General features: G+C 36.6%; 1 protein-coding gene across 1 annotated transcript in view; it reads left to right on the forward strand.

Moving 5' to 3' along the window:
* SCMH1 (Scm polycomb group protein homolog 1) overlaps window positions 1–15,777 on the forward strand; it is a 130,288-nt gene that overhangs the window by 4,704 nt on the left and 109,807 nt on the right. The window contains exons 2-3 of the mRNA XM_044667986.1: window positions 3,302–3,370; window positions 4,513–4,536. Of these exons, the coding sequence (XP_044523921.1) occupies window positions 3,302–3,370; window positions 4,513–4,536 (93 nt within the window). The remainder of the gene's footprint in view (window positions 1–3,301; window positions 3,371–4,512; window positions 4,537–15,777) is intronic.

Raw genomic sequence — 15,777 nt, forward strand, 5'->3', positions numbered from 1 at the left:
TCTCTCTCTTTCTCTCTCTCTCTCTCTCTCTCTCTCTCTCTCTCTCTCTCTCTCTCTCTCTCTCTCTCTCCCCCCTCCCCTTGCCTTTCTCCTTTTCTTATTCCTTTTTTTTTGGGGGGGAACCTACCCCTAAGCCCCTTTCCCTCCTATCCTAAACCCCCCCATTGAAAAAAAGAAAACCTCTTTTATCATATATACATAGTAAAGCAAAAACAAATTCCCACATTGGCTATGTCCAAAAATATATATCTCATTCTGTGTCTTGAATCAATCTCCTCTTTATCAGGAGGTGAGTGGTGTGCTTCATCTTCAATACATTAGAATCATGGTTGGTAATTGCACTGGGCAGAATCCTTAAGTCTTTTAGCATATTCTTTTAACATTGTTATTGTACAAATTGTTCTCCTGGTTCTGCTCACTTTGCTCTTTTTCCAGATTTAAAAAAATTAATAAGCATTTATTTTCTCTCCCTCTCCCAACTCCCTCCCTTAATTTTTGGGTACCATTGAGAAAGAAAAAAATAGAAAAGCAAAACTCTTGTAACAAATATGAATAATCATATAAAACAAAAGTCTGCAGTGGCAATGTCTAAAAATTAGTGCTTCATTCTGCATCTTGTATCAATCATTACCTTTTTTTCTGGAGGTGGATAGCATACTTCTTCATTGATACCATTAGGGCATGGTTGGCCATTGCACTAATCAGAGTTCTTAAGTCTTTCAAAGTTGTTTGTCTTTACAGTGTTGTCATTGTTGTATAAATTGTTCTCCTGTTTCTGCTCACTTTATATTGCATCAGTTCATACAACCGTCTGAGGTTTCTTTGAAACAATCCCTTTGATCATTTCTTATAGCACAGTAGTATTACATTACTTTTACATACCATAATTTCTTTAGATATTCTCCAACTGGTGGGCACCTTAAGTTTCCAGTTCTTTGCTATTATAAATATTTTTTGTACATAATGGCTCCTTTTCCTCTTTCTTTGTTCTCTTTTGGGATATAAAAGGCCTAGTTATGGTATCACTGGGACAAAGGTTATTCACAGGTTAGTAACCTTTTGAACTTAGTTTCAAATTACTTTCCAGAATAGCTGGACTAATTCACAATTGTACTGACAGTTTATTAAGGTAACAGTTTTTCAGCAACATAGACATTTTTCTTTTTTATCATCTCTGCCAGACTAATAAGTGTAAGGTGGAGCCTCAGAATTGTTTAATTTGCATTTCTTTAATTAATAGTGATTTGAAGCATGCAACTGTTGAAAGTTTTGATTTCTTCCTTTGAAAACCACCTGTTTATATTCTCTGACCATTTATCAATTGGAGTATTCTTATAAATATGAATCAGTTCTTTATATATGTTAGAAATGAGACCTTTATCAGAAAAATTTAGTGCAAAGATTTTTTTCCCCAGTTAACTGTTTCCCTTCTAATTTTAGCTGTATTGTTTTGTTTGTGCAAAGGCTTTTTAATTTTATGTAATCAAAATTGTCCATTTTTTCTTCTGTGATCATCTCTATCCCTTGTCTGGTCATGAACTCTTCCCCTCTCTACTGATCTGACAGGTAATTTTGTCTTTACTCCTCTGATATATTTTTATCTAAATAATATGTCTGTTTGGTGCTTATCTTGGTATATGCATTATATTCTCATGTGGAGTCCTTGGCTCATTCTGTTAACCTGCTCTCTTCTCCATATGGTAAATAAATGTGGCAAATAAAATGAGATATTTCCAAAGTTCTCCACTAGAACATTGTCGCGGTATTTTTCATGATTTCAGAACCAGATTTCTGACCATATAATTGCTCATATTATGGATAATTTCAAAAGTTTTTGTAGATAGTATGTATGAGAAATATGAAATGTGAAATATAGTCTTAAGTGTTTAGCTTGCAGAGATTAAAAGCCCATCTCTCTAAAATATTCTTTTCTTTTAATAAGCAGATATTGTTGAATGTTAAAAATTAAAAATCTATTTTAGTGTGAGGGCTTTGTCTCTACAAATGGAGAATAAAGAATGTTAGAATTGGAAAGGTCCTTGGGGATCTCCTAATCCATTTGACAGAGAAGGAAATTGAGGCACGGAGGGAAAAGTGACTTCCCTAAGATCACATTGGAAATTGGTGATAGAACCAGGGCTAGGACACAGGTCTCCCATCTCCTAATCCAGGGGTCTCTACAGCACAGCAGATTGATCAACATGTGTTGATTTTTTTTTTTGTTACAGCATTTCATAAGAGGATTGACTATATGGGGTAGAGGGATCAACTATATCAATAAATCAAAGATCCTTTAAGTTTTGAATTGGTAGAGAAAGGTTATTAATTTAGGTTCAGTTTTGTCATTGGATTCTTCTCAATGGGAGTAGAGGCAGCAAGTTAGCTAACACTGTCAACTTCTGTCTTAAGGGAGCCTTGACCTCAAGAGATCTGAGTATTACTGGGAAAAAGACTATAAGAGTACAGTTGGGGACTAGAAGGAACTTAAAAGATCATTTAGTGTAGCCCCTTCCTTTTACAGAGGAGGAAACATCCCCTGAGAGGAAAAGAGACTTGTCTAAGGTGACACCTTGAGTCAATCAACAGAGACAGAATTTGAACCCAGATTTTCCAAGTCCAAATTCCGTTGTACCACTCCACTTTTGCACATTGCCTACAGTTAGATAAAGGTACTATTTTGTTTATTGATTGAATATAAGGTCAAGTCAGCAAGCATTTATTAAGCACCTATATTATATGCCAAACACAGAGATAGAAAGGAAAAAATAGTCTTGGCCTTCTGGAACTCACAGTGAATTGGGTTGATTATCTTCATGCTAGAAAGCTCTCATATTAGTGAGATACATACCACTATACGAAGTTCAGAAGGATAAGCATTCTGTGATTATTTCATGTATGCTTCCTTTCATAGGAGATGAATTTCTGAAAAGTTTTATATAAATCAAATATTGATATTTTGAATTATAATTTATATACCCTAGGAAACTAAAAGAATTTTCTGATGAATCCTCTAGACCCCTTTTGACTAAGTAGCTCTTATTTTTATCTTTTGGTTGTTTGAATATTTAGATAGTAGCTTTGTTTAAAGTAAAGCATAATTGTATGTTGAGGTGGAGTGATTCTTAGCTCTACTACTTACTACTTCTGGGACCTTGGACAAGCCCCTTACTTTCTCTGGCCTTTAGTTTTCACATCTGTAAAGTGAGGAAGTTGGACTAAATGATCTTTCATTCTCTTCCAATTCTAAATCCTATGTATTTTGAGTTTCTTTTTCATTTGTATACTTTCTCTTTTCCCATAGCAATAGACTGGAAAGATGGTAGAAAGCACAAATATGGCCGCCCATCAGAGCCCACATCCCAGTTCCAAGGTAAGAAAATCTCCTTCACTGCTTCCAGTTACCTATCCTATGGAATATCTATGAACCTTTGAAATGTTAGTTCAATTCATCAAATATTTGTTAAGGTCTTACTTTGTGCCAGCCCCTGTGCTAATGTTGGGCATGCACATATAGACTTGACAAAGGCCCTTCTCTCAAGTAAATATGATCTAATATTGGGAATTGAAATGTTCACACATAATTGTGCTATAAGGGAAAAAGATAAATGCAAAAGTGAAGGTGCAAAATGTCATGAGAAATTCAAGTAGGGAATAACCACTTTTCTTATTGGGGTTCATGGAGGCTTTGTGGAGGAGGTTGTGACTGGTTTAATCCTTGAAAGAAATCCTTGAATGAAAGTAGAAATCTGTTCCAAGTATAAGCCAGCATAAGCAATGGCATGGAGATTTGAGAAAGAGGTAGAACATAGAGAAGTCTAGTTTGCCTGGAATATAGAGAACATAAAAGGGAAGAGGAACTTGAGTTTAGGGAAATTGAGAACATATTATAGATAGCCTTAAATGCCAAAATAATTTTATACTTTTTTCATTTAATATTGGGGAGCTACTGAAGGTTTTGAGTAGGAGTGGCATAGTCAGAGGACTGAATTGTGAAGATCACTTAAGCAGTGTATTACTCAAGCATGAAAGGATGAGTTGAAATTGATAGGCTCATGGGCTTATAAATTTAGAATTAGAAGGGATATAAAGAAAGAATGGAAAGGTAGCAAGTCCAGTTAGAAGGCTATTAGAGCAGACTAATCAAGAAGAGATGAGGGCCTGAACTGGGGAGGTTGCAGTGGTAGTGGAAAGAAAGGGCAGATGCAAGAGGTATTATATAGATGAAAATGACAGGGTTTGGCAAATGATTAGTTGTAGGAGTGATAAAGAAGGAAGATCATTCTGATGTTTGGAGTAATTGGAGGGATGTTGGTGCCAGTTTAGGGAGAGTGGCGGATTAGGGAGGATGTTCATTTGATATCATTATCACAAGATGTGGTTGTATCTAAGGGGATGAATGACCCACTATGGTTAGTTAACTATGCCAAGAATGGGCTGTCTCTGCAAGGCTCTGTATATTTTATTTTATGTGGTGGCTTGTTGACTTATATTGCAACGTCTCTTCTTTAACAGAAGCTGCTGATATTCTAGAACTAGGTAAGCTATTTCTCCTACATTTTTATAAAACAGAGAAGTTGTAACATGTGTAAGCCTCTTACACCAAGAATTCAGTGTACTTCATACTAAGCTGAAGTGTACCATGTTCTCCTTTGCCTAATAGAAGTCCCTTGGAGTTTATTTGCACTATCAATTTGTCCTTCATGGAGGAAGGAAATCCAATTAGGAAGTGGTTACAGTAGCCTACACAATGGGTAAACAAAGCTGTCAGGGAAGGAGGGCATAATTACCTTAAACACAATAAGAATTTTGATCAGATCTAAACCACAAACTAAGATTCAGATTAAGCCATTTTGGAGGGCAGGTAGGTGGCTCAATGGATAGAACACCGAGCCTGGAGATGAGCAGTCCTGCGTTCAAATTTGGCCTCATTCAATTCTTAGCTGTGTGACCCCGGGGAATACATTTACACCTGCTTGCCTAGCTCTTGCCCTTCTGTTTTAGAGTTGTTACTAAGATAGAAAGCAAGGGCTATTTACAAAAAAAAAAGAAAGAAAAGAAGAGGAAAAGCCATTTTTTAACTCCATTGTTGATTAGGTCCCTGAATTCTGAGCCCACTTACCCAAAGATTTAAACAAAAAATTAAAAATTCAGTGAAACAGGCAGAAACAACAGTCTTTTTTCAGAAGCTTAATTAGACCACCCATCCTGTAATTTTAATTGAAGTGATTCTGTGTTTGGCTCAGGTGCCTGTTTGGAAGTAATAATGTTTCCCAATTCCAAACAGGATAGTGAATTGTAGAGACTTGACTAAGGGACTAGAGTTTGAGGAACAAATTTAATGGCTTTGATCATTTCAATGTCAACTTCCAGGCATAAGACTTAAAAATCATGGGTCTCACTATTTAGGGTTCTTGAAAATCCCTGCACAATTAACATAGCAATTAGGAATCTAATGTCCCAGTTGATTCCATTTCAGGTATTTCATATATTTCAAGTATTACAACTTTATTATCTCCTCTTAAGAAGGTTGACGTTTAGTGTAGTCTACATTTGTTATAATTATCACTTATAGACTTGATCCTTTCTGCCTTCAGATAGCATGTAGATGCACCTATTTAGATGTGCCATCAGGGCCTAATGAATATCAGACAGTCCTATGGAAGTTGCTAAGGTGAAAAACTAGATATGAACTGAAGAAGCCAATGAAAGAACCAAGCTTTAACTTGAACTTTGTAAAATCAAAATAAAATCTAAAAATGAAAATCTAAAATGCTTTAGATAATTTATTAATATTCATCACATGTAGTTACTAGATTTAGTTTAGAATAGAAAATGAAGGTAGTTTAGTTGTTCAGTGAAGTTAAAATGGAAAGTATTTTCTCCTTCTGACAAAGTAATGGGAGCTACAGAGCAGTTATACTTGAAAAGTCACTGAATCTAGACAGATAGGCCCCTTCTTCCTCTTCCCCCACCTCAAAGGGAACCAAAGTGACTCAGAGGAATGGTAATTCCTTATCACAACAGGGTCACTCACTTCTGTAGACCTGAACAAGTCACCTAACTGCTCTTAAGTTTCCACTTCATTGGTGAATTGAAAAAGTTACAGATTTTTCTTTAGCACATGTGAGGGAAAGTGTTAACTTAAATCTCTTTTGGCAATGCAGAATGCTATATAAGTCCTTTTAAAAACCTCTACTTTTTGTTAATTAGAACATTCCTCAGCACATGACCAATAATTATTTGGCATCTTCAGCCTGAATTCACAATCCAGATGAACTATAACTTCAATAAAAATTTATAGAAAATTTATTTCTGGACTTAACTTTCAAAGATTCTGAGTCTTAATTCCTTTTTGTTAGAGTAAATGGTTTGTGATTATAGAATTATAATTATAATTTATATATTATAGAATCATCATATATACCTCATACATCATCATATATAGGGTCAAATTTCAAGATGAATTGGAATTAGAACTGGGAGTCAAAAGATTACTGAGAGGTCATCTCTTGACCAAATTCTAATTTAATAAAAGAATCCTTTCTACCACATCCCTGACAGGGATCTGTCATCTGACCTCTGGCCTCTATTTAAATATTCTCAGTTACAAGGAGTTTACTGAATAGCTCGTTCAGTTGACAACAGTTCTCTTTGGTATTTTTGTCCAAAATTTGCCCTACTGATTCTTATGAAGCTTCTGAAGTAGAATAGTATATGTGTTCCCTATTCTACATGGCAGACTTTCAAATATTTAAGGGTAGCTGCCATAAAGTCAGTAGTTGTGATCTTGAGCCTCAGTTTCTTCATATGTAAATTGAACTGATTGAGTTAGATGATGTCTAAAGCCACTCTCAGCTTTAAAATTCCATGACTTTCTTTCTCTCATCTTCTATTTTTCAGCCTTCCCCCCCCCCTTTTTATCCAGTTTCTCCAGCCAGCAGAATATGGTTTGTAGGCACCTTACCACCCTCATTGTCCACCTCTGGATATATTTTGATTTTTCAGTGGGACCTCTTGAAATTTCGTGCCCAGAAATGGCTGTTGTGTTCTATATATAGGTCAGGTCAGTGCATAATACAGTGGAATATTACATTCCTATGACTTGTGAGACCCTTTCTGTCATTTAGCCTCTGTTCCAGTTTCTTTATCTATTAAAGGAGGATAACAATAGGACCTACTTCTGAGGGTTGTCAGAATCAAATTAGATAATATTGATAAAGCACTTTGCAAACCTTCAAAGCTACATAAATATTATTATTATTCCCTGAATGTCAATTAAAGCAGTTTATAATTTCATCAGATTTTTTTCATAGGTACATCACACTGTTGATTAATTGAGTTTATGTTCAAATAGTAAGTCAACATTTATTCAGAGCCCACTGTGTGCCAGGTACACACAGTACTGTATGGGAATCCAAAAAATGGCAAAAAGCAGCCCTAGTTTTCAAAGAACTCACACTCTGATGGGGAGACATGTAAACAACTGCTCAGACAAGCCATCTACAGGATAAATTGGAGATAGTCATCTGAGGGAAGGCGCCAGCATTCAAAGGGACCAGGAATGGCTTCCTTTGGAACAGGGGTTGGCAACCTTTTTGGCCATGAGAGCTATAAACGCCACATTTTTTAAAATGTGATTTCGTGAGAGCCGTACAGTGCTCCAATGTGCGCTCCTGTAACAGCGCCTGAAAAAAAATTGACTTTATGGCTCCTGCAGAAAGAGCCATATGTTGCCGACCCCTGCTTTAGAAGGTGGAATTTTAGCTGAGACTTAAAGGAGTCTAGGGAAGCCAAGAGGCATGGAGGACAGCTATTGAAAAAACCTAGAGGCAGGAGATGGACTGTCTTATGGGGGAAACAATAAGAACAGTGTCACTGGATTACAGATTACATGGTGGAGTGGAGGGTTGGGGAAGAGGAGGGTTACAATGTAAGATACAAGAAAGCAAGAAAGGTATAGCAGAGCTAAGATATGAATGAGTTTCAGTGCAAAAACAGATGTGATCCTGGAGGTGATAGGGAGCCACAAGAAGTTATTTTTTAGAAGAATAACATGGTTGGACTTGAGTATAGGATGAATTGACTTGAGGACAGACTTGTATCAGGGAGACTAATGAGCAAACCAGTGCAGTAGTCCAGACAAGAGGTGATAATGGCCTGTACTAGGGTGATCGCAATGTCATAAAAGAGAAAAGAGTGTATATGAGAGATGGTATGTAAAATCAATAAGCCTTGGCTGAGGACAGGGTGGGGAGAATGAGGAATCAAGGATAACTCTGAAGTTGCTAGTATGGGTGAATGGTACTCTCAGTAGTAATAAGGAAGTTCAGAAGAGGGGAGGATTGATTTGGGGGAAAAGATAATTTTAGGGCAGCTAGGTTGCACAGTGGATAGATCACCAGGTCTTCTGGAGTCAGGAAGATCTGGGTTCAAATTCAGCCTCAGACATTTCCTAGTTATGTGACCCTGGGGGGGGGGGGGAGGGTCAGCAAAGAGGTTATATTGTGATAAGAATATTTAAGAATCATCAGCCTAAATGAACTGAATAATTAAATGTTATTTGAATCCATGGGAGCTGATAAGATCACCAAGTGAAATATAATAGAGGGAAAAGAGAAGAGAGCCCAAGATAGCACTATAGGACACCCTTGGTTACTACCCATGACCTGGATAATTAGAGTGAAGGAGACTCAGAGGGGAAAAAAGGCAGAGTATTATCACAAAAACCCAGAGAGAAGAAAGTATTAAGGAGAAAATGGTGATCAAGAGTCAGAGGCTTCAGAAAGACCAAGGATGAGGATTGAGGAAAGACCTATTAAACCTGACAATTAAGAGATCATTAGGAACTTTGGAGAAGACCATTTTAGTGGAATGAGGAATACAGAAGCCTGACTGTAGAGAGTTAAGAGGAGAGGGAAAGGGGAAAAAGTTAAGGTACCTCTTTTTAAATTACCTTTCCAAGGTAATTTGGCCTCAAGGGGTTTGGCCTCAAAAGGGAGGAGAGATGTAGAACAATAGCCAGTAGGGATGGATGGGTCAAGTGAGTTTTATGAGAATGGGACCTTTTCCATAAGTATGGCTTCTAATTCTGGTCTCTTCTGTCATTCAGACAAAATGCCTGAAGCAGCCAATAAATGGCTTTCCCTTTCAGTACTTCTGCAATGTTTTTTGTCTAATACAGGATTTTAGATTTTATCTGTGTCAAATTCTGTCTTGTTAGGTCTTTGTATTCCAGTCAAAATTGAAGTTAAGATTCTGTTATCAATGGTAGAAGATTTTCTTTCATCATCGGTGGTAGATTAAATTAGCATCCTTTCTGTTTCTTCTTCCAAGACATTGCTTAAAATGTTAAAAGTAGGGTGAAGGTCAAAACCATGTGACTCTCCCCTAGAGATCTCCTAAACTGAAGTCATTTTGGATATGATAATATTCATCTGTGAATATATGGGGTTATATTATCATTCGGCCCACATTTTATCCACTAAACTGTTATTGGAAACTTCATCAGAAGCTTTGCTAAGGTCAAAATAATTCTGTTTCCACTGCTTCTCCAAAGCAAGCAATCTGATGGCATCATGTGAAAAGAATATGAGGTTAGTTTATGATGGAGTGAACCCACTTTGTGTTCTAGTGATCACCACATTATCTATTCTAGAATTTCACTGAGGACCAAACTGAGGCCTTTTCTGGAAATCATCTTTAATTGAGAATGCGACCTTATTAAATATTAAATAGCTCTTAATGAGAAGCCATCATTTAACAAAAATAGCACATCAATGCCTTGATCCTTACTAATTCTTGGATGTTATGAAGACAAGTAGCCTAGCACAGTGCCTTGGCATGTAGGAGGTGCTTAATAAATGTTAATGAATTGAATTGAAGTATCTGCATGAATCTATTACATTTTTAGTCCCTTAGGTGCTCCTTAATGTAGTAGCCATTGTTCACTTTTAAGTCCTCTTCCTAGTATTAAGGTATCATCAGTGGGGATTCACCTTAAGGTTGGTCTCAGACAGCTGGATCCAGCACATTTTAGGGGCCTCAGGTTCTGCCTAGGTTTTATATTGAAAAGTATCCCCACTCCCAGATTGGAGTGTCTGAAGCAGCCACTAAGTGGCTTTCCCTTTCTGTTTTAAAACACTCTTAATGAAAAAAAGCACACTATCTTAGAATGCTATAATATAGTGTCCCATTTGAAATTGTACTGCTATCCTCTTCTGAATTCCACCAATTATAAGCATTTCAAAGTTAGCATTTTCTTAAATTGGATAAACCAGATGGTGTAGATCATGTAGGCAGGACAGCTTCCCCTTAGAGACTGAGAGCTGGCCTCTGGCCCTGCTCTAGAACTACCCTTTGTCAACTCAGACATTTCATGAAGGGTTCCTTGCATTTAACCAAAGAGTGGTCTGGTGGTGTTTTTAAAAGAATAGATTATGATACATTCGAGTACTGACATTTGCTTTCCAAATGTTTTAAGCTCCAAGAATTTTACCTTCAGGTGATTAACAAAAATAATTTCCTAAATTCCTAACTATAAGACACAATCAGAAACTATTTTCCCTATAACCAATTACATGCCTCTGGGCTTAGCTGGATTCCAGCATCAGGATTATTGAGTAGTGGGATTATTGTGTCCTGGAGCAACAGTTCTCCTTGGCAGTACACAGGATATTTGGCAATATTCTTTATCCCATGACTAATTATAACAACATACTTTTTATACCCTTATTTTGTCTAAAGGGCTTTCTCCATATTGAGACCCAGAATTTCTATACCCTTAAGTACACATATACTAGAATTTGGATGTGGTTCTCTCTCTTGCTGTGTATTCTTATTTCACTCATACGAAATTATTTACTGTAGTCATACTGAGGCACCTCTGTTTGGGATTTACTGCCTCTCCTTTTGTGTGCAGCATTCTCTATGGGTAAGAAAGTGATTTTTTGAACGTGGGTTTTGGCTTCTAATGGTAAGTGTTGATTTGAGAGAGAACCTGTGAAGTAAACTTAGAAATAGATATAGCAGGCAGCCCTTTAGATCCCCGCAAACAATGATTGGAGAGGCAGTGTATTGTTAATGCCAAGAGTACTGTATTTGGATCAGGGTTCAAATATTGGTTTTGTTGCTTTCTAACTTTGTGACCTTGGGCAAGTCACTTAGGGGCCTTAGTTTACTCATTTGTAAAATGATGAGACTGGACTATCCCTTCCCATGTATACAATTTAAATCATAGGATCTAAGTGCTATGGTCATATGAGAGAATTATCCAAAATGGGTAACAATTGACTGATACTCTGGTAATTTCTCAGACTGGAAATTTACCTCGGGGAAGAAAACAAAGGGAACTAGTTATATTTTGAAAAGTTATTTTCTGTGCTCCTTAATGTGATAACTTAATAAATACCTTCTCAATGTCAAAAACTGCCTTAATATATACAAAAGACACTGACAACTTTGCCCTATTAATTGTTCATGGTCTTTTTTCCCCCATAAAAATGCTTATAGTCTTCTCTACTTGATAGCAAAGAACTGATAAAAGTTGTAATCTGTATATGTAGATAATATTTGGCATTCTCCTTTTTCAATTAACTTTATTTCAGAATTTCATTTCTAGGTATCAGCATAATCAAGAGACTTGGCAAGTTTAATAGTTTGATAGTATCTGTTATACCATTGTTTATTTAGCCATTCTTCCATTGTCAAGTTTGGAGACTTTTCCTATTGTAGAATGACTATAAATATTTTCACATAAGTTATTTTTTTCTTTCTTTGGAGTTATTTCAAAAGTTAGCAGAATTTAGGCTTGTTAAGGGCCTTAGAAACCCCCTTAGTCTCTTCAAAGTATATTTACAAAAACTACTGAGGTAAAGGGTCTGAACAATTATTGTGTAACTTGTTCCAATAATTTATTCCACAGTGAATTAATTGTTTGATCTAAAGTGATTAGAAGCACCAAATCATAGAATTTGAGTCTAGAAAGTCACTACCAACTGAAGCCTCCAAAAGTCAAATGGTTTTCCAGAGGTCACAAAGCAAGGATTAGAACTCAAGTCTCTGCTCAGCAACATATGTTCTTTATGCCAAATCATTTTGAAGAATAGATAAATGAGTACATTTTTCTCTTAATAGATTTTTAAATGTTTTATTTTACAGCTTTTACTCAGAGCATTCCTTTTCTGACTCTTGATCATCTCTTTACTGACTTCCACTTTTGCTTGATCAATTTGTTTCCATTAACTTATATTCATTTACTTTTCTTATTATTTTCTTGTGCTTAAAATGAGAAGCCAAACACCTTTAGTGGAATTTCATTAGCTCAAATAAAAAAGATGGGAGAGGGAGGCAGCAAGGTGGCTCAGTGGATTGAGAGTTATACCTAGAGGCCAGAGGTCCTGGGTTCAGATCTGGCCTGAGAAACTTCCTAGCTATGTGACCATGGGCAAATCACTTAACCCCCATTGCCTAATCTTTTCCACTCTTCTCCCTTGAAACCAATACAGAGTATTGATTCTAAGACAAAAGATAAGGGTTTTAAAAAAGAAGATGATGTTATGGGATACTGATCTTTCTTAGTGCTTTAGAAACTTGTGATCATCTGTAGCCTATTTCTTTATAAAAAGATAAATAGTCTTCACATTCCCCATCACCTCCTCATCCCCTATCCTGCCCTAAGGTTCTCTTTGGTATATAGACCAAAAGGATGAGGGGGATCAAAGTATCATTATGGCTTTTCCTGTGTTACTCTACCATTAGCCCTAAATAGTATATGAATATTAGCAACTTTATAAATATCTCATCACTTTTTATTAGCTAATTTTATTAGCTATAAAATAGCTAATAAATTCTTAATTTCATGGACACATGTTAGGTTATAACATCTACTTGAATTTTGGATCACTCAGATTATTCATAACAGGAATCAATTCTTCTTCTTTGGACAGCCCAGTCTCAGCAATGACTTGAAAGAAGTACCATCCCATGTTTCTTTCCCCTAATCACCAATGTACTAAGTTGTTCTTGTTCTGTCTTCATAGAAGCACAGGATCAAAAAAATCTCAGGGTTGAAAGAGGTCTCAAGGTTTTTTATAATAATAACTCAAATTGATACAGTACTTTTGAAGATGCACAATGTATATCTAGTCTAACTTTTATGTGTATATTAACAAGAATCTCTCTGTATTATACCTGACAAATTTTCAGACATCCCACAACTTGAAAATCTTGTGTCATGTGGAACTCACACCTCTATAAGTAGCCCACTTCAATTTTGAACCATGCTTCTTACTTGTAAGTTTTGCTTGATATCCTAAAGCTGCTTTAATAGCTTTCATTTATTGCTCCTAGTTCTGCCACCTGAGCCAAGCAGAACAAACGGTTTTTTACTTTCATGGAACCCCCCCCCAATTATTATTATTATTATTTGCATTATTAGGAGACAGTAATCATGACCTCCAGAGTCTACTCTTCTCTCAGTATAGTTCTATTCCATCTCAAATTAGCAATGACTACCCTAGTAGTGTCTACATTTATATCTAACATATATGAAAGAGTACTTGCTCATAACAATAATAATATAGCTATGATTTATATAATTCTTTACAACTTTAAGGGCTTTACAAATATTACCTGTTCGTTTTTAAGCAAAAAACTTTACATGTAAATGTAAACATACAGTTTACACATACACATACAGTTGGGAAGAAGATTGTTTATCATAACAGATCTATTGGAAAATCATTGGAGAACATAACTGGAAGTGTTTTTTGCTAGGAAGACCACTGTCACAAAAGCTTTCCCCGTTTGCACCCTCCCTAGAGCACTAACAGGAAAACATTTGTTCTTTTCATTTCCTATAAGAATGTCCCTTAAGTTACCCTACTGTCACAGGCTGCTTTTTGTTGTACAGGACATGCAGAGGAAGGTCAGAGAAAAGGTAGGTCATGAAGTTTAATTGAGTTTGGGGCTGTGCAAGATCCATATTCCTGTTTCATTAGTACAACTAAATGTGCCTTGTTGTTTTCCAGATTGGTGATAACTACACTAAATGAAAACAGTTCATAATACATGAAACCTTGTTAAAGCCCTAAACACAGATCACAATTTCTTTATAATTTATTGTAACCAATTTCTCCCACTTCCTCTTTAAAACATTCATTGCTGTATATTTGTGTGTATGTGTGTTAATAGATCTTTACTTTCATTGATGTAAGAGGCTTCTGGGGACAAATTCCCTCTAGTTTTGGAGGGATATCTAGTCTTAGTTGGATAGGACACAAAGATATTTAATGACCCTCTCAAGGCCCCATAGCCAGTCTATGTCAGAGGTGGGACTTGAACCTAGCTCTTGCCAACTTTGAGACCAGCAGTTTTTCCATTCTTCGAGGCTGCCTTAAGGTTATGTATGGTTGAGCCATTAGAAATTAGAAGAGAGGAAGCATGACAGTGGGAAACTTACCAGGTTACTAGAAAGCATGACCTTTAGTCTTGCTTTTGGCACAAATGGGCTCTGTGAGACCATGGACAGATCCCTTCTACTCTCTTACCCTCAATGACTTTATCCATTAATTGAGGGGATTGGAGTAGAAAATCCCTAAGATAGCTTGCAGCTCTCATATTCTATGTTCTATAGATCCTCCTTACTCTGAGGTTCTGTTATTCTAGGCCTCAGGTATGTTGTGGAGCAAGACCAAGACTAGCCAGCTATTCTGTGGGAAAGCTAAAACCTTGATCAATCTCAGACATAAAGGAAAGGCAGTTTCAGAAGTGGGATCCAAACCTGACTGTAAATCAATTCCCCTTTTTACTTCACATTCAAATCACATAATTATATACTCAGAATGGAGTCTAACTTCAGAGATCAAATGCATCTAACCTGTATTCCTAGCATGATATCCCTGACAGGTAGTCACCCAACTCTCACTTGAAGATCTATATTAATGGGAAACTTAGTGTATCAGAGAGTAGTACATGCCCACTGGGTCAGTTAGTTTTTCTTATATCAAACTAAAACCCCTCACCCTATAACTTATACACCTGCAGTGCAATAGAAAGAGTGCCAATCCTAGAGCTAAGAAGCACGGATTAGAACCTTAGTTCTGACATTTAATAGCTATACAACCTCAGACAGATCACTTAGCTGCCCTAAACTTTATTCCCTCATCTAAAACATGGGTAGTCCCTGCCAGCTTCACAGCACCATGTCAAGTGTTGCAATCAGGAGGAACTGGCTTCCAATCCCACCTTTGCTCACTCATGGGCAAGTCACTTATCACACTTGGCCTTAGTTCATGGCCTTGTGGAGTTTATGGTATTGAAAATTTTAGGAAAAGATACATTATCAAGGCATGATGGCCTACACCTAAGCAAATAAAAAGTCAAATTCTTTATCTCTTCCCCCAAAACCTGCTTTTGACTGTCTTATTCCATTAATGGCAATGCCAGCCTCCTAATTATCCACACTTAAAATAGAGCCATCTGATTCCTACCTCTTCCTCTGAACCATGGCCAAATTCTATGGATTCTACATCTGTAGAGCTTTAATTTCTCTTCTCTTTTCTATTTCTATTCTTTCCACAGTTGTGAGGGCTTACTTCATTACCTTTCACCTTAACTAGTTAATTAGATTAAAGATTTAGAGTTGGAATGGAGTTTGCAGTTATCTAGTTTAACCCTCTCATTTCATAGAAAGAGAGACTGAGGCCCAAATAGATGAAATAACTTGCCTAAAGTTGCATGGTTAGAGCAGAATTGGAAACCAGACCCAGGCCCTTTCCA

This window comes from Gracilinanus agilis, chromosome 3 (genome assembly GCF_016433145.1).
Source record: "Gracilinanus agilis isolate LMUSP501 chromosome 3, AgileGrace, whole genome shotgun sequence".
NCBI lineage: Eukaryota > Metazoa > Chordata > Mammalia > Didelphimorphia > Didelphidae > Gracilinanus > Gracilinanus agilis.